Raw genomic sequence first — 19,983 nt, forward strand, 5'->3', positions numbered from 1 at the left:
TGAAGTTCGAAGTACCTTAGTTCGATCTTACCTCGGTCCACACGCGGCAGGCAGGCTCCCCCGTCGACTCCGCGGTACTCCTCTCGTCTAGCTGGAGTACCGCAGTCGACGGCGAGCACTTCCGGGTTCGACTTATCGCGTCCAGACAAGATGCGATAAGTCGAACCCAGAACTTCGATTGCCAGCCGCCGAACTAGCGGCTGGGTGTAGACATACCCTTAGAACAGTCTTGAGACTTCTCAAAGTTGCACCCAGGCACAAAGAGCTGATGATAAAAAGAAGTCATCAGTACTCTGTTCATACCTCCTTCCCTACTCACACCTCTTAAATGCCTCCATCTCCAGAGGCTACAAAGAAAAATGTAAGACTGGCTATGGTGGCCGTACACTGCCGGAGGATTCCATTAGGAAAATCTTCAGCTGGCCATTTAGGCTAACTTTAAGACCTAATTCACATGGCTGCACCGGTTTAACTCAAATTGTTTTATAAACTGTTTGTTAGTTAAGCTGATACAAAACCCCTGTATGGACACAGATAAACCAAGTTTGTCAGTTTAAATTGATTTAGCTTAAGTAGTTTCTTTACTGAACTAAGCCAAATCAATATAAAGAAGATTGAAATTAAGATTGTCGACCCAGCAGTTTGCACTGGCTTAAATGATTTATTAAAAAATACTTGTAGTTAAAATAATATACATTGCACTGCCTTCCAAATCTGCCTTAAATAAGGATATATATTCTTTCGCTATAGGCTTTTCTAAAGCGGCGAGCATCATAGAATCTGAGTGCCACACAAGCACTAATGAATTTATTATTACAACCCTGTTGTGAGGTAGATAAGTATTATGCTTCCCATTTTGTAGATGGGACCTGAGGCACAGAGTGAATTGTTGGAGGTCATACTACAGGTCATTGGAAAAGCCAGGGGTGGAACATAGATCTCTAAAGCCTCAGTCTCTAGTACCTTAACTAGAGGACAGTTCTGTCTGTGATCCTCTGCTTTGTTTACTGAATGCTGTCCAGCTTCTACAATAAAGGAGCCTGGGATACTTGGAGTGAATTAGGGTTCCTGTTGAAAAGGTAGTATGTAATCATATTAATTTTTTTATAGTAATGCATATGCGCAAGGGAGCAAAATTTAAGGCTGCATAGACAACATTGGTTCCCAAATGATGCACTCAAAATTTAGAAAATAGTAAAATTAATGTTCTTTAAGTTAGGGTTTTAAGTGTTTTTGTTTATAGAAATAAAAATAAACATATGATCCATCAATACTACTGTGACAGGCCCACTAAAAATGATTATAAATAGAATGCCCAAATATCTTATTCCTATTAAACTGTGGATGCATGTGTTGTGTTCATTGAGAAAACAGATTCATATATTTCTTTTGAGAACTGAGTCTAGACAGTAACTTGAGATACATTTTGAAAGATCAGATGGGGAATATTCAGCTTCTGTGTATGTGTCCGATATGTGATGCAACAAAATGACACAGGAAACTCTTAATATTATAGAAATAATGTTTATGTTGTAGGAAAAGTTTTTCCTATTGTTTTAGAACTCTGCTCTTTTAAAGTGGTTTACACTAATAAAACTGACAGCTGCACACTCTCACTGTGAGACTAGAATGGACTTTTCAGTTTACTCTAACACTCTTTCATTGAGAATCAATATGCATGAAGTATTTGAAAATCCACTTTACCTTCCAGTAAGTATTTGACCCATTCCTGAATACGTTTGTTTGAGGATAACACTTACTATTGTGAGGGGAGTGTTAACTTCAACAGATATGAGGCCACTCATGGAAGAAGGTGCCATGGAATAAACTACCTAGTGAAGATTATCTCCACTGCTGCATCTTAAAGATGAAGTGAAATGCTTTTTAAATTAAATAAATCCAAAAGTCTCTTAAGATCATAAATCACTAAACAGATTTTAATATAAATGTATTTTAAAACAAAATAGTTGAAAGTCATTTCCTCTCTTACCTGACAAGACCCGAGTTCAGAATTCTGTTTCTCTTGCCTGTGTGATTAGATCAGTAACACCTAACATTGCATAAGGAGCCTATTTAGTAGCCATTAGTGTTATCCAGTTTGGCAGGTATAATATCCATGAATTCGCATTTTGGCAGGTGAAAACACCATCTTGATTAACTTTTCTCAAAATGTTACATATTTGTAATTTTCAGGTTCTATGAATATTCAGAGAAGATAGTTTTATTTTTTTAGGCATTTAGTTGAAATTCTAAGATTTACCACATCATACAATCAGCAGTGACGTGAGAAAACTAGACTTCGAGAAAAAACATTGTGCTAAAGCATTTAGTAATTTTTCAACAATTAGAGCTATTCTGTATGTACTAGGGCTGGGATTTTCCAAGAGTTCTTAGGAAGTTAGGCTCCGAAAACCCATTGTTAGGTATCCTAAATCTCTTAGTCCTCTTTGAAAATCCCACCCTAAATTGACATGTTTATATATCAGTAGGGCCCTACCAAATTCACACCCATGAAAAATGTGTCACGGATTGTGAAATCTGGTCTTCCCCGTGAAATCTGTTTTTTGGTGTGTTTTTACCCTATACTATTAAGATTTCATGGGGGAGACCAGCGTGTCACAAATTGGGGGTCCTGACCCCAAAGGGAGTTGCAGGAGCGGTCCCAATGTTATTTTAGGGGGGTCATGGTATTGCCACCCTTACTTCTGCGCTGCCTTCATAGTTGGACGGCCGGAGAGTAGCAGCTGTTGGCCAGGCGCCGAGCTCTGAAGGCAGCACCGCCAGCAGCAGCACAGAAGTAAGCGTGGCCACTCTTACTTCTGCACTGCTGCCTTCAGAGCTGGGCGGCTGGAGAGCGGCGGCTGCTAACTGAGGGCCCTGCTCTCCAGGCAGCAGCACAGAAGTAAAGGTGGCAATACGATACCATGCCATCCTTACTTCTGCGCTGCTGTTGACGGCAGCTCTGCCTTCAGAGCTGGGCTCCCAGCCAGCAGCTGCTGATCTCCAGCTGCCCAACTCTGAAGACAGTGCCACTGCCAGCAGCAGTGCAGAAGTAAGGGTAGCAGTACCACATCCTCCCTACAATAACCTTGTCACCCCCCCCCCACACACACACACACACCCTCCCACAACTCCTTTTTGGGTCAGGACCCCTATAGTTACAACACCATGAAATTTCAAATTTAAATAGCTGAAATCATGACATTTGCAATTTTAAAAATCCTATGACCATGAAATTGACCAAAATGGACCATGAATTTGATAGGGCCCTATATATCAGGAAACACGGTTCACAAAAAAGTGTATTCAAGCCAACTTTATTTTCTATAGTATCTTTCGTATAATCTATATCCAGTGGGTAGAGTAAGATAGTACATGTGAGCTGTCTCCATTTATCTTAATGGTGTATTAACTCTTAATGCTTACCTTTAAATTGTCACTTAGGTTAAGTATCTCACTGATGATCATTTCTGCAGAAAAATCCATAATTTTTGGAGTTCTTTGTTGGAGTTTGACTAGAATATCATTATTTTTCACTAATCTGCTATCTCTGTTCCCTAGTCTGACTGTATTCCAGAATGCTTTAAAGAATTAAGGTTACCAAATAATAGAATTAATATATATCATTAAGGGAGAAAAGAGGTCTTACGTCTTTGTGAAATATGATAGAGAATCCGGGAGAATGGGAAATACAAGAAGGATATTCCAGATGGCAGAAACTGAATAGAAGACTCTCCCAGCAATGTTGCGAAAGTTGAAGGGAGAGAGTGGAGGCAACTGCTAAAAAAGTGAAGGGAGAGGAGTAGAGATATTTAATATCTGTATGATCAAGTTGTAGATGTTTATAAAAGCAAGAGTGGGATTTCTAAACTGTGTCTTGGAATGTTGAGTCAATAGAGTTGTTCTAGTAGAGGGCTGATATGGTTGATTTTGTTCATGTGTAATTTAAAAAAAAATGAGCAGCAGCTTGTTGTGCATGCTGTCATCTTGCAAGCTGGATTTAGAGACGCCATAGAGAAGGTGATAGGACAGAGTGATTATGCTGTTCAATATATTTTCTTTCTTTTTTTTCCTTACATATTGGGGGCTGAGAATGAAATCCCAGATGTGTATTGCGATCATAGTTTTATTTTAGTCATGGCTACTCATCTCAGTTTGATTCTACACTTAATATATGGCTTTCAAACTTATTTTGCAACATTTTCTATTTCATTTAATTTCCTTAGGTAGTTATGGATCCAGTATTTTAGCCAGAATATCTTCCAAATGCCCTGCAGAAGATCCGGTTGAAATGTTGAAGGTGTAATTATTTGATATAATGACAGATTTGCAATATCAAATACTGCAGAGTAGTATGAAATGTGAACAGTGTTGGTTTAAATCTTGAGTAGGACCCAGGACTTGAGAAACTGGGCTAAAAGAGCGGTAAAGATAAACACTTGTCTTTTGCCACCCTTGGAATGTATTGCCACTCTCTGCTATTCAAGGTACGGTAGAGAAGTGTTCTGTAAGGAGAAGAGTCTTGACAGATCTGGCAACCTTTTGATTTAAAAGCTAGAAGTGCTCTGAAAATGAGTAGAGGGTCCTTGACTGTGGTAAATTGAGATGAGGCAGAAATTCCTTCACACTAATAAAAGTTTATTTCCAATCCATTGACGAAGGTGAAACCTGCCGGTTCCTTCATAGTACAAAACAGGCCACACTAATTATTCAGTACCAAAACATTTTCTTGACATCTAAAATCTCTGCCTTTTCGCCCTCTCACAGCCTTTACAGGGCAATATGGTAGCTAAATTCCTCATTGCTGGAAAAATTCTACCAAGGGGGTATGAAAAAGTACAATCGAATTTTCTGACTTTAAGATGAATGTAAAGAATAGAATTAATCCACCATATATTCCACACAGTATTTCTTGAAATACGTTCGGTGCTCATGCTGCCTGGGGCTCCTCTCCACACCATTCCCCCTCTGACATCTTGTACCTTAGTTGACATCCAAAACTTCTGCTAATGTGGATTCTTTTTCCCCCGCCCCACTTCCTTTACTGCAGCCTCAATGGCCCTATACACTGTTAGGAAACTGGTTTAAAGAAGTCACTTAATGCTATTGTACTTGCTAGTGCTAAGAGGGCATAACTTTATTAAAATGCTTTTAAAAAAAAAACATTGCACGAGAGGTCTTTAGTGTTCTTTTTAAAAACACAAAAAAACCAAACAAACAAAAAATACCACTCGTAACAAAGTTATGCTCTGTCCGTGCTGAGCAGCATAACTCTCTAAAGTGGAAAAAGATTTTAAAGGCTGCAACTAAAAATTGTGACGTAAAGTGAGCATAGAAGGGGCATGGGAGTCTACATTATTCAAGATGGGTCTAAAAACATGCTTTTTTTTTTTTTTTTTTTTTATTATAACTGGAGTGGAAAGTATTGTATTCCTTGTGGGAAAACATGGTATTAACCAAGCCTTGCAGGATTTAGGCCAAACTGGCTCTCTTTTTTGCATTGTCTGTCCTTGATTATGCTGGCATATTGAGGAGCTCATTAAAATCATTAACATGTAAAACACCCTAAGATGATTAATAGAAATATACTAGGTTTATTTTTTTAATGATTTTGAATGATTTTATAGAGTAGAAAATTAATCATAAAATGAAGTTGTTCCCCAAATAATACTGAACTTACTCTAATGGTTTATGCACATATTAACTTTTGCTTGGCCTGTATGTGTTAGGAGAGAAGCAATCTCATTGCTGAAACCTTTACTTATTGGTGTATGCAGAAAAATGACAACCTAATGGTTTTTTCTAACTCTTAAATTTCTTTAACTGTTTTTGACAGGTGGTTCGTTACCTCTTTGGGGTTGAAAAAGAACATGAAATAGACATTAATAACACTGATGCATTGTGGGGAGAAACAGGTATTTTATTTCTTATTTTTCCTAATGAGAGTTGCTCACATAAGATTATTGGAAGAGATTTTAATTTGATTTAAACTGCTTTGTATATTCATCACAGGAAATTCACAATAAATCAGAATACAAAAGATTTTGTAATGATAATGCCAAACTTAATAAAAAGCCCAACCATTTTTTTATAAATGGGATAGGAAATAAAATTTATACACAGTATATAAATGAGTAACTTCTTAATGAAACTACAGATTTTTCTCTGAGGCCAACAGTGCACAAAGAGATGCTTTCATTATGGCGTTCAATTTGATTGTTAAAATAATGCCCTGACTTTATAAACTAGTCTTTGTATTTAAAAAAAAAAAAATGTTGGGAAGTTGCCTAGTCAATTCAAGCTAGGTGGTAACAGGTGCAAAATGTGCACATTTTCATGGTCAGCAAATAGATTTTTAAACTATTCAGGGAACAAGGCATATGTAAGAATATGGCTGTAAGAATAGCCATATTAATTTAATTTAAGTAGTTGAGATTTGCATTGTGTAGCTTGCAAACAGTCTAATTTTATGATTCCCAGCAGCCTCTTTGCAGATGAGAGAGATAGGTGTTTTTCATCTCTGTGTACTACACAAAAACTTCATTTTTATTCTTCCTTGCTAATATAAAATCAGATAACACTTCCCAATAAAACACAATTTTTTTAAATAGATCACAAACTGCATCGTTGGGTAATTTTGGGTTTTTCGGCTGTGATTTTGTTGAATGAAGGCTTTTTCTTGGTGCCTCTTAACTTTTTGCTGACTTGATATATTCATAAAATGGATGCATTAACACTTATGAGAGTAAACTACAATGCTTTTAGCAATCAGCTGACTGAAAACACCATTCTTTGTTAACTATACTTGCTTAGGAAAACCAGTCTGCATTTTTTTTTAATTTAGCAAACGCCAGAGTCTCTGTGAGGATGGAGTGCTGCCTTTAACAGTGTGATCTGAATGCTTAAACAATACAGATCAGATTTTTTACTTTTCAGTGTCTTTTTTTGTAACGGACTTCCACAAATCCAGTTTGCTTTTCCATTATTAACCACCAGGCACTTTGAAATCACTCAACACATTTTCCCCTTTTCTCCAACCAATCCATAACCTTATGAACTTGACTTTAGTTGATTAAAGTTCATGTACCTGTGTTGCAGTGTTTCTGCTCCATCATTACAGGGCTCTGAAGCTAATTCTTGCACAAACCTTGGAAACGGAACAAGGCTGCTTTATGTGCATTCTGTCTCTCTCAATGTCCCTTGTCTTGCAAGGGGAGAGCAGGTCAGGAGGGGTTTAATCACTGGGTGAGCAAAGGGAAATTTTAAGCTTGGTAAACCCCTCAACACTTGATTTATCTCCCATCAGCATATCCAAATGGAACATGGGGTCGGGGAGGAGAAACGAATTTAGATTATTAGCGGAAAATCCTCAGTCAACTCTTTTCCCTTCTTTTCTCAGTCAGAGATTAGATTAATCCCGAGTTTGACCACTTTCAGAACATACTGCAAGATCCCCTTCTTTGACAAGGCATTTCAAGCATAACAAGAATGCTGACATGCAAATGGGTGCTCATGCACAAACCACACACACACACAGATCCTCCATCTTCCTGTAAAAAGTTTAATAGAATGCTTCACCATTCAAATGTCCTTCCTTTCCCAGTGGCCTTCATGTTGTTGCTCTGCCTACCTTCATCATCATGTCTAATGCGAGTGTGGCTAGTTATAGGAGGCAGTGTGTGAAATGCACACAGGTCTTGCGGTAAGAGTCTCTGAAGGACCCAATTATGGACAGATAGGAATGAAGATAAACGTTTAGTACTTGGGAGTTCCTGCCTTTCAGCCTTATTACTCAGTCCATTGGAGCATGTTTGCCATTAGAGAATTGCTGGGGAGGAGGAGGTAGGATAGGACTCACCCCCCACCCCCCAAAAAATTCACTATTTGTGGGGGTGAAGAGTGCATGCAAGTTCAGGAAGGGCTTTATTAAAGCAGAGGACAGAGAGGAAACAGAGCATGAAAGAATTGTAATTAAACAGGAAAAGGAAAATACACTAATGAAGAAAACTGTTGAAAAGACAAAGGGGAGGGCGAATTGAGAAAAAAAATTGACAGGATGGAGCTAGAGCTGGGGTTCCCAAACTGTACTCTGTGGAGAACTGACTGATTGCAGGATGCTGGCTCCTTCTCCTCCTCCTTTCTAGCTGCTAAATTGCTTTAAAAGAAATGTATAAATACACCAGTATTTTCCTGTTGACTTCTCCATGTAAGCAAGAACAGTCATTGGTACAAAGGTATGATGACGATTGTGAAAGGAAGGGGAGAATGGGCTGGGAATGGGGCTTATGAGGAGAGCTGTCAATAAGAGACCTGTGAGCTGTAGCCCATGCTTTGGGAGTTTGAGACCCCTGAGCTAGAGGACTGGATTTCCTGGTTCCATAAGGCCACTGTGTAAGCAGCATACAGGGTCTGGAGAAGGCCAGTGTTGAATTAATCCATGCAGAGGGTGTTCTGGGGATGAAATACAAGTGGGAGAGAAGAGAGGAGGCAAGATGGAGCCTAATCCTCCATTGGCGTATGGTCCCTGAGGGACCGTATGCCAGTGGGTTGAATTAGGGCCATCCCTGTGCAATCCTAATTTATGCCAGGGTTGAATGGCCTTGAATCAGGGAACCACCCTGCGGCATGCCTACCTCCACTTTTTCTGAGAACAAGCCCAGAAAGAATTAAGCAGCAATTTTAAAATGGGAAGTTTTAGAAATATTATATTTAAGAAAAACATAGAGGAAAATAAGGGACTGTGATAGACAGACACTTTTAAAAAATTATTGGATCTCATCAGATTAATATGGCTTGTGAAAAGATATGCTAATTTATGCACTCTGTAAATGTCATACATTTTCAGTGTGCCTATGTGAACTCATATTTGTGCTGCACACTCTTAACTAGAGCTGGGCAAAAAAATCTCGGTGGATAAGGCACTCGCATAGGGATGAGAGAGACTCAAGGTCACCTCCCTGCTCCAGTGACTACTGCCAGCGAACTAAAAAAACTCCATAATTTGCCCAACTCTGTTCTTAATGCTTCCATTTAAAAATGTATCATGCTAATATATCTTGTGCAGGAATTTCTGAAAGGTGACAATCCTTTGTAGCACAGTTGAGATAGAGAGTGGTGAAGTAGGTGGTTGGAAGGTGTCAAAGATAGGAAGGGCTGGAAGAGGGAGTAAAGAGTGGCCAAGGGAAACATTGTTTTGTGTGTGCTTGTTTTAAAAAGAAAAATTGCATAAATATTAAAAGCATGGAAAAATAATAGGAGTAAACAGTGGAAGGATGATGACATGCCTATGAGGTACTGGATAGTGTATTTGCATCACTGCCTTCTACTGGATGGAATGTGAGACCTGCTCTGTCACTCTTTATTGGCTGATCTGCAGAGGTTAAAAACTTTGCTGTTTAGTGGTTGCTGAAATTTTCCTGTAGTTCAAGTGGTAGAAACCTGTGATGATTTGTTTGTGTTTTTTTTTTTTGGGGGGTGGGGGGAGGTAGCATGAGAAGGGGAAGAGACAGACTGTCAGAGGTCATTTTTTCTATCAGTAATATCACATGTTTATGGTGTAGCTGATGACCATGCTGTCGATGTGTATTTGGAACGCAGATTCACCACAAGAAGACATGCAAAAGAAAGAACAAGCTTGGTGGTAATTTAGGGCTGTAGGAGGATGTGATGAAGCATAGTAGTAAATGGGATTAAAGGCTGATGTGGAAGATATGAGAGAGGAGTTCTTCGAGTGATTGCATATGTCCATTCCACTGTAGGTGTGTGCATGTCCTGAGCATAGCTGCCGGAAATTATCCCATCAGTGGTACCTGGCCGGTCAGGTCTGGCGCCCTCTGGTGCTGCACATTCACAGTGCCGATATAAAGGGCCCAGCTGACTCCGCGCCCCCTCGATGTGACAGGTTGGATCACAGAAACCCACTTGGGAGCTGCCACCCAATGTGCCAAGACTACCCCTGCTCCTGTTTTCCCTGCCAGCTCAGGACTCCAGCACCCTGTCTTGCTGAGCCAGACATTCCCGTCTGCTCCAACACAGACCCAGAGTCTGAATTACATGCCCCAAAGCTGCAAGTTTACCTGAAAACAGCTCACAAAAGTGTGCTTGTCTTTAGCACTCAGATGCCCAACTCCCAAATAAATCCGTTTTACCCTGTATAAAACTTATACAGGGTAAACTCATAAATTGTTTGCCCCCTATAACACTGATAGAGACATATGCACAGTTGTTTGCTCTCCCAGGTATTAATACATACTCTGAGTTAATTTCTAAGTAGAAAGTGATTTTATTAAATACAGAAAGTAGGATTTAAGTGGTTCCAAGTAGTAACAGACAGAACAAAGTAAGTCACCAAACAAAACAAAATAAAATAAAATGCGCAAATCTATGTCTAATCAAACTGAATATAGATAATCTCACCCTCAGAGATGCTTCGGTAAGCTTTTTCTCAGACTGGACACCTTCCAGGCTTGGGCAGAGTTCTTTCCCCTGGTACAGCTCTTGTTCCAGCTCAGGTGATAGCTAGGGGATTCTTCATGATGGCTCCTCTCCCGCCCTTGTTCTCTTCCACCTCTTTATATATCTTTTGCATAAGGCGGGAACCCTTTGTCCCTCTGGGTTTCCACCACCACCCCACCCCCGCCCTGGAAAAGCACCAGGTTAAAGATGGATTCCAGGTCAGGTGACATGATCACATGTCACTGCAAGACTTCATTACCCACTTGCCAGCACACACATATACAGGTAAACACAGCCATCTGCAGACAATGGTCCTGGTTAATGGGAGTCATCAAGATTCCAAATCACTATTAATGACCCCCACTTTGCATAATTACAATAGGCCCTCAGAGTTATATTTCATGTTTCTAGTTTTAGATACAAGAGTGGTACATTTATACAAATAGGATGATCACACTCAGTAGATTATAAGCTTTGTAATCATACCTTACAAGAGACCTTTTGCATGAAGCATATTCCAGTTACATTATATTCACTTATTATCATATTTTTATAAAACTATTCCAGTTACATTATATTCACTTCTTATTATGTTTTTATAAAACCATACAGACTGCACAATGTCACACTTGCTACAGCAAGATTTTCTCAGTAGTCTTTGTTTTCTTAATAGTGTATATAGTTAGTGTTTTAAATAGTTTTTAGTCTTAGTATAATTAGTTTTTTTCCTCTGTTAGCGGAGTTTCGTCCATTCCCAGTGCTGAGACATGCCTTAGTCACTGGGTTTCAAGCCCTGTTTCTCCTGCAGCAAAGCTATGCCTTTGAGCAGCTTGCACTCTGGTTACCTAAAGTGCTTGGGTGAAGCTCACGTTGGGGATAGCTGTCAGATCTGCTGCAATTTTAAACCCCGTAGGAGAAAGGACTGGGAGGCTAGGCTAAAGTTCCTGCTGTTAGAGGTAGCGCTGAGACCTTCCTCCAAGCTGTGCCAGTCAGATTTATCATCAAGCACCTCAGCATTGGTGAGGAGCACTGCTCCCACCGTGCAGGAGTCCCAGCAGCATTGCCTTCCGCAGTGCCTAGGCAAAAGCACAGGAAGCTGTCAGCCGAGAGGGGACATCCCCGACTCCGAAGAAGGCCAGGCATGGGAAGCAGAGCGGATTGTGACCTAAGTCAGGCCACTCCTCTGCCTTGGCATTGCAGTCAACACCTTTGGCTTTGGCCCTTACACTGGCACTGTTGAGTCTGGTACCAGAGAAACCATCTGTGCCAGAGGGACGGTGCAGCACCAGTGCCATTGCAGCCATCCAAGCCAGAGACAGGTGCTGTCACTAGAGACCAGCTAGCACTCTCGGTACTGCCATTGCCGGTAGTACAGGAGTCGGTGGCATCGGTACCAGGGGCAGGAGGGGCCACGTAGTCCCCACTGGCCGCTTGGTTCCGGCCACGTGGTACTGTCTAGAGGGAAACTGACCATACTCACCCCAATGAAAGCTTCCCACCAATATCCGGCACTGGTGGCAACCGCAACTCCATGGCCACCAGAGGAGACTTGTCATCAGAATCGGAGGTTGGGTCATACTCCTTTCGGCTGAGGAGTATGACCCCCCCCCTGTTACTCCAGTCTCTACCCTACCATGGACTCCAGCACAGGAATGCCATCAAGTGCTTGGCCTAGTGGTCACTGGATTGATAAGAACATCATTGGGAGGCCTACTACAGAGGTATTTGAACAGCCTCACAGGTTTCAAAAAGCATCTCTGTATGAAGATAGATGGATATGTAGGGGGTTTGGAAGATGTAGGCTGAAACATTACCCACTTTGTAGTAAGACTGATGAAAAGCCTGTAATTTGTGTCAGCTGTGGCAAACATTTCAGTTACATATGCTGCAGTTCAATCTGAATCATCTGAGTGCATTGTCCTCAGCATACAAGAACTTGTAGATGAGCACTTCAAGAGATAGTTAATTCTCTTGATTAGAGGAAAATAATTTCTTGTAACTCAGTGAAGGGGAGATAAATATTTTAGTTCTTACTTTATTTTTTGTTATGCATATGTGCCAAATCTAAGAATGCATCCATACACTTGCTCCATGGTCATTGATAGCAAGAGAACTCGGGACTTTCGATACCAAAAACACAAGCCTGTATACCGATCACTAAAGGGGAGACATGTTCATATATACTTAGCCAGTGTTATTACAGTATGCTTATTCAACTAAGTGTACTTTTCTTTTTAATTAAATGTAGTTTGTATATTTTGAATCTGTTTAAAATGGTTTAATTTGTCTTAGAATAGTTAACATATGTAAGATCCACTTAGTTGAAGGCCTCCTGCACTAGCACTAGGGCTAATCACCTCCTAATTTTTTTGTTTGTTTAAGAAATATTAATTAGAATGGTATCTTGCCCAAAATGGGAATCCAGTCAGGTGATGGGTGTGTGGGGATCTGGTGGGGTGGAATGGCATGGCAGTGAGGGGAATCTAAGTGGGAGCATCTCCTAGGTTTCTCCTCTCAATTCCTCTTTTCCTCGCCTTGAAAAAGGTAAAGGGCCCTTTCATGCTGTTGCTCTGTCTTCTCAGTCTCTCTTCTGTCCAGACACTTTCCCTTTGGGCCTCACATCCGTTTCTTTATCCTGTATTTATACGTCTGCAATCTCTTCCCCTCTACTTTTCTCTTTCAACCTTCTGGAAACTCTCTACAAGCATGTATGTACTCTGTACCATCTGACTTCCCCAGCTGTTGTATCTGCCTCTTTTTCTTTGCATTGCAGTTTAGTATCTTAAATCACCTGATATGTCTAAAAGTGTATTGGCAACCTGAGAATCTTATTACAATATTGTCCAGTTTGTATTTTGTGATGGACTAGGCATTTTAAGCTCCCATATTGCGGTAGTTCTATTTAACACTGTAGACGTACGCAGCTTTTAACAGTCTGCAAAATATGTAAAACAGAAAACCCAGTTCATGCCCTGAAGAGTTTACAGTCTAAGCACATAAGATTGCTTAGTGTCAAATCAATAAAGTATCATCTATATATTTTGAGTGCCCTAAAGCATAAGGAGCTGTGCACTTATCAGTTCTTACATTTCAAAATGGTTTAACCTCTTAGAACATTTTGATCATGTCATCCTTTGATTTAAGTTAGTTAATTCTCCTATACCTGCAATGCAAGGAATTTATTTTATGGAGATGGTTAAATTAAATGAATAGGTTAGTGACAAACCAGTTGGGAGTTAATCAACTGAGTAAAACTATTGGGTGGCTGTGTAAGCAGTCTGGATTTGAAGGATTTTATACTAATCACAGCTAAAGAGCTACAGCTGCTACATATCTTTATAATAATAGAGTTAAATAGCAGTTAATTTTGTAAGAACCTTGGGCACAGTTTGTGTAATGCAGTTCACAAGTGTCTAAGAAGAGGTCCTGATCTTTGCAACTGAAACCCCAAAAAAGTTACTCCTGGAGCTTTGCCTAGTTGACATAGTTTATGATGCTGGACTATGAATGAAGAATTAAACACAAATAGTGTGTCATCTTCAAGCTCCAGTGACATTAACCAATCAGTGTTTGCCAGATAAAGGAGAATAAAACTTATAAGGAAAGACATGATACTGCTTAGGAGTATCTGAAACAGTGGAGAATGAAAATACATGATTTTCAAACATTATTTCACTTTTTAAATTGTGTTTTAAGACTATATTTAACGGCTATGTTAAAAACTCTTGGAAGGAATTAATTTTGAAGTGTTGTATTGCTTCTTTTAATGGGATGTTTGAAATTGAAAGCGTTTTTAAAACAGTGGTGTAAATTTAAATGTACTGTGGGGAACAAACAAGACTAGCAGGGAGTTGGAATTAGATAGGTCTTCTCCATATCCAAAGTCTATGTTCCGTTGGTGCCCCACTGCAAAATCTGTGACCTTCTGTATAAATTTCAGTATTCCCTTCATTTTCTGCAGAAGGCTGGCAAATGGAGGTAAAACTTTATGATCCTTCAGTATTTCAAAAAGCGTTGAAAATAAGTATAATAAAAAATGTGAAACTAAATGACTTCTCATTTGACTATATTTGTGCACTTTTAGTTTTCAGCTCATTGTGTAAAATGCGGATTTAAAACACAGTAGTGTGGATTCATAAGGTGAGAATCGATTACAAGCATCAGAGGATGAAATTCAGTAAATGTTTTAATAATGAGATTGGAATTAAAGCCGAAAATGAACAATAACGGAGGGACATATAATTATCACTTGTGTCACTCTACCAATAAAAGGCTGTAAATATTAATGTCAATTAATTTGTCACTCTCTTCTTAAAGAAGGATCTAGGATTGAGGTCACAGAATGTGGCATGTGTAATGTGGCAAACTACTGTACAAGTGGCATTTGATTTACATGACTTTTAAGGGTTGCTGATGAAAATAACCTTTAGAATACTAAATAACTTGTTTTAGTACATGACTTTGAAAATCCTTGATTGTCTCTGGGAGCAAAAAGTTGTTATTGTTGCAGGGCCTTATTTCTTTTACTTCAGAAAAGTAGCTGAAACACATGCTCGCTCAATGTAAAACTAAATACAACAAAGTATCATCTCATTCTTTCTCTTGGTGTCTGCCTTTTTATTACTCTTTAAAATCCTAGACATGCAAAATCCTTAACTTACCTTTGTAAGTAACCCTCCCCCTTTGTAAAGGGATCTGAACATAGTGGCTGATACACTTGCAAATTATATATATATCTAACTAAATCATATTGCATGCGCGCATATATATATACGCATGCAGTATGATTTAGTTAGAGATATATATTTAACACTGTTTAGATTTTAACACCCAGTAAAAACAGAAGATTTAGATTTGAGGCTGAAAATGTTGTTTTTACTCTGATAAAATTCACATCTTTTTGCAAAATGTCAACTCAGATTTTGAACCATAGTGCAAAATGTCATTGCTTTTTGGTGTTTGTCCTTTAACATAAAATTATTCAGCCAAAGTTTTTAGTATTGTGTAAATATTTGTATTTTTCATATAAATCATTATGCCATTAAGGTCATTTTATCCTATCTTCATTTTTTTATTGTATCTTAAAACCAAAAAGGACACTAGTAATGCCAAATCTGAGTTTCTAAGTGAAATACATTTTGTGGAGATTTTTCTGTAGTATGTTTCATCACCAGCTCTGTTTCATTCCGCCCTTTGCACGTATAGTAGTAGATAGAGCTTTTTTCTGTCAGAACTAAATAGGATTTTGTTAGGATAGAAATTTTCCACATCACATAAATCCACTGTAACTGCCATCCTCATCTCAGAAAAGTGCTAAGGATTGAATATGTATGGGCACTAAATTATTCACTTCTCCTTAGAGGTTAGGCAAGGGGTGTCTCTGGGCTGTAGTTGAGTCATATCGGGGAGTGCATATGTTCTGTTTTTGTTTTGTGGCTAAATGACAACCTTAGAAAGCGAAAGCCTCCAACCTGGCACCTTTCACATCAGCACTATAAGAAGATTTTGAAATGCATTATAAATACATATTAGTAATATACTTGCATTATCAGCTGGATCAAACTTAATTCTAATTGCTTACTTGAAATTTAAATAGCAAAATTATTTTTTAAAAACTTTTGGGAGGGGGAAGAGGATAATTGCTTGTGGGATGAAGCAAATTAGTAAATATTTATATTACTATAGCATACAGGGGCCTGGTTATTATTGGGGGTTCACTGTGTTTGTACAAACACAAAGACAGACATGCACCAAAGAAGCCTTGTTAAAGAAGACAAGCAACATATGAAGGATGGTGGGAGAGGGAGGCCTTCAACTATATAATTTTTAATAACAAAATAATATATTTGTATAGTTTTGTAATTAATTATTGACTTTCCTGGAGGCCCCTCAGCTTAGGCAACATACAGTGGCTGATTTTTAAAACTTTTTTATATATAGTCATCATGGCAGAAGTGGGTCTTGAGGAACAAATCTGAAGAGCGAAAAGAGTACTAGCAATCCAAATCAGTTTGGGATGGGGCAGGGAGATTTCCCGTACACAAAGCTGGCATCACTTGCAAAGCAGAAGGATGGGGAGGGTCAGAGGCAACACAAGAGATAAAAATGGATTCTTAAGAGTGGTGTAGTGTGAATGAATGGCTTAAAGTTAGGAGACGAGGTTTTAATTGGATACCGTGGAAGAGGGGGAGATAGTGGAGGGATTCAGAGAGACTGATTATGTGGTGAGAGTAATGTTCAAGGACATGTCAGCCTAAAGCAGATTCTTGGTTAAGATATAAATCTCTGAAAATGAATGTACAAAGGAAATACAAGAAAGCCACTTACAAGTGTCATTTAAAACTGAGGTAATTAAACATATTGAAAAACAGTCCTACTGTTGAAAACTGTAGATATTTTTATTCATTTTTATTATTTTTATTCAACTTACATAGAAAGTTTGTTTAGGAAGCAGTTTTATGTAGGCTGTGAAAGGCTATGATGTTTAAAACAAATCATGCTCTCAAGACAAATGGTGATCTTTACAGGATAAGATTCCAGAGTCAAAGTCCAGCACACAACTCTGTGCTCCAGTAGGTATTATTGGCATCTTATAGAAACTTGAATAACTATGAAATACAATATTAAATGGTTTTTGTATGATACATGTTGGATTCTGTACATGGTGGTAGCCATTTATAATCATGCTTTCATATAGATTTCCAAACCTTGTGTCTATCTTGTTTCGGGGAGGGGGGGGGGGAATCCTTTTTTCCGTCCCAATTACTATTTCCCTCTAACATTGTTGGCTGCACACCAAAGATCTCCCAGATTATTAGTTTTCCTTCAGCCTAATGGGCTGCTCTCATATTTTCCATTCTGCATCAGTTGCTTGTTTAGCTGCTCATTTAAATTCTTTCCTTTTTTATTAAGGCAGATAGGGTTGAGCTTTTGCAGAGTACATTAGGCAGATCAGAGGTGGTCTTTTCAGTAGAATAGTCGGAATTCCTGAACATAGTTTTGCCATGATATTGTTTGTTTTAGCTTGCTGTAGTGCTATTCTTTAGTCTTGCTTGTGGCCAAATATGGTATGCTTTAGTCATGTTGTTGCTATAACTTCAGAGTTACACCCTGAACTCAAGAGCTGGAAGTGACAGTGAGATAAATGTGAAGTCTGTTTTTAAAAAGGTGGTTTTGTTTGCTTTTTTAGTAACTCGACAGTTCTATCTGTACATTAAGGATCTTCAAGAAGAACTGTCAAATTGTTTAGACCAAAACATTTGGTCTAATTTTAAAATAGGTATCTGTAAACTAGAGGGGTGGTTATGTAGGTCAGATGTTATTTTGAAAATTAAAAACAGATTTACTACATCCTGCAGTGATTGTACTTTTATTACTTTTCAGCACATCTGTATTTTTAAATGCTATATTTAAATATTTTCTAATTGAAAACTATTTTTAAAAAAGGAAAAGAAATGCACTATTCTTTCACTGAGCAACTGAACAAAGTGTGCATTAACTCTTTATGCTGGATTTAGATAGACGCACTATGTGTAATGGTGAACCATTTACTGGTTTTAGCTGAAGTTAGCTAAGAATCACCATTTCCAGAACAGTGCTGACATCACTGGTGATTCTGGTACAAAGAATTCAACAACAACAAAACCTGTTAATTTCAAGCTCCATTTAAAACACACAAAAAAGCTGATGTGTGCCAAATGGAAGAGAACAAAATCATGATGGGAAAATATTTTATTTTCAAGCTTCAAAGAGTGTCACAGTGGAAGTGAAAAAGCATAATAAACCATGGGAAAAGATGATGGAGTTGTTTAAATGATAGCCTAACTGCAAAACTATTATTTTTAAAGTCCTGATGCTGAGAGGGATTACAAACTATAGTAGGAATTATCTGCCTCAGTATAAACCATGAACAATGCATGCAAATGTACAGTGATGCTCACCTTATCTACACCTGTGATAAAGGTCTTAGCAACAGTTTTATAATTATGCTGCTTGTATTCACATGCTACCATGTTGTATTAGGATGATCAGTCACAAAGGCACATGCATGTGCCCACAGAATGTTTTAATCCAGTGCCAAATTGCTGTTCAGTGCACCTGTTTATTTGGGTTCTGTGCATAGACCAGCCAATGCTCTAATGATCTACCACACCAATATCAGTCCACAGTTGCAAGGAGGTTGCAATCTAGTAGAAATCAAGAGTCAAGAATATTGTAATCTTTTGTACTATTCTAAAATATTTTTAACAAGAGACTAGCTACAATGTTAACATCACTCATGCATTGACAAAAGCCATTTGAAGCCTAAAACAAATATGGTCAAGTTAAGAATCAAAACCCTTTATTAGAGAGCTAGTGTAACTTTTCCCATGCAGTCTACTGCAAAAATAGACAAAACAGCTTTAACTCCTCCATCAGGAAGAAACCCAGTTACATGAGACACACAAACTTCCTGGGAAATGTTGAATATCTGCTGCTAGTGGTTGCAATAATCTGCTGTCAGTCAATAAATAAGCAGCATTCTGAGAAGCTGTGATAGTCCTGGGATTCACTAACAGGACCATCAGCTCTATAAACCTCCGAGAGAAGCATAGTCCAGTAGGTTTCAGCTCACCTATCTTGATAAAATGAAATATAATGGACTTATCAAATTGGTTGATCTAACTGTTTTGTTCTGTCCATAAACACTCTTCTTGTATGCAAGTTATGTACATGATTAAATCAGTGTGTTTGAGACTTAGCTTTTCCTCAGTCATAGTATACTTTGGTGCTTTAACTTCCCATCTTAGTTCTGCTCTTCCTGGTGCTCTGTAGAGAACACCAAGTTGCCTTTATAAATGGAGGGGGAGGGGTGAGAGGGAAGAAAAGTCCGTAAAAAAGTCTAAATAATTGAATCTAGACACAATTTGATCAGAATGCTGCGAATACTGCACAGAGGTATTTTTAGTTGAAAAACTTGTTCTTTTTTCCTCCATAAGAGGCTGTGTTTACCAAAGCTAAAAGAAGCTTGTTAATGAGAAATAATTTCTTTTGACTTTCTTTAGCCCTGACAGCTGCTGCAGGAAGAGGGAAATTGGAAGTATGCGAGTTACTGCTTGAACATGGAGCTGTTGTGACAAGAGCCAACAGGAGGGGAATCCCTCCACTTTTCTGTGCAGTGCGGCAGGGACATTGGCAGGTGTGACAAATGCTCATGAATAAAATGAATGATTATGGGAGATGTTTCCTGAATTTTAAAATTGTTCCTCCATCTTTATGCATGTAATAAATGGCACAAGTGTTCAAACATACTTAGTTCCCAAGGAAAACCTCACCACTTGAGTTATTTAAGATGGGACAAAGCACTTGAAATTACCGCGTCTTTCTGAACTAGAAAATTTTGCTTCCTAAACTGGGAGCAGAGGCAGCATAGGAGCTATTACGCTGGCGCTGTACTAATGGAAGATCAACCTCTTATTGGGGGATTCTCCCCTGACTTGCTACCCTTGGCGGTGTGTTGCAACATGGCACAAAGTGGCCCTAGCAGAG

General features: G+C 38.8%; 1 protein-coding gene across 26 annotated transcripts in view; it reads left to right on the forward strand.

The window, feature by feature from the left end:
- Positions 1 to 19,983, forward strand: part of TANC1 (tetratricopeptide repeat, ankyrin repeat and coiled-coil containing 1) — a 197,688-nt gene that overhangs the window by 159,304 nt on the left and 18,401 nt on the right. For all 26 annotated transcript variants that reach the window (XR_010591280.1, XM_042860821.2, XM_042860827.2 and 23 more), the window contains 2 exons: positions 5,837 to 5,915; positions 19,500 to 19,633. Coding sequence is in view for 25 of the 26 variants with exons in the window: in XM_042860821.2 (XP_042716755.1) it covers positions 5,837 to 5,915; positions 19,500 to 19,633 (213 nt within the window). In the remaining variant the exon portion in view is untranslated. The remainder of the gene's footprint in view (positions 1 to 5,836; positions 5,916 to 19,499; positions 19,634 to 19,983) is intronic.

The sequence above is a fragment of the Chrysemys picta genome, chromosome 11, assembly GCF_011386835.1.
Source record: "Chrysemys picta bellii isolate R12L10 chromosome 11, ASM1138683v2, whole genome shotgun sequence".
Lineage (NCBI taxonomy): Eukaryota > Metazoa > Chordata > Testudines > Emydidae > Chrysemys > Chrysemys picta.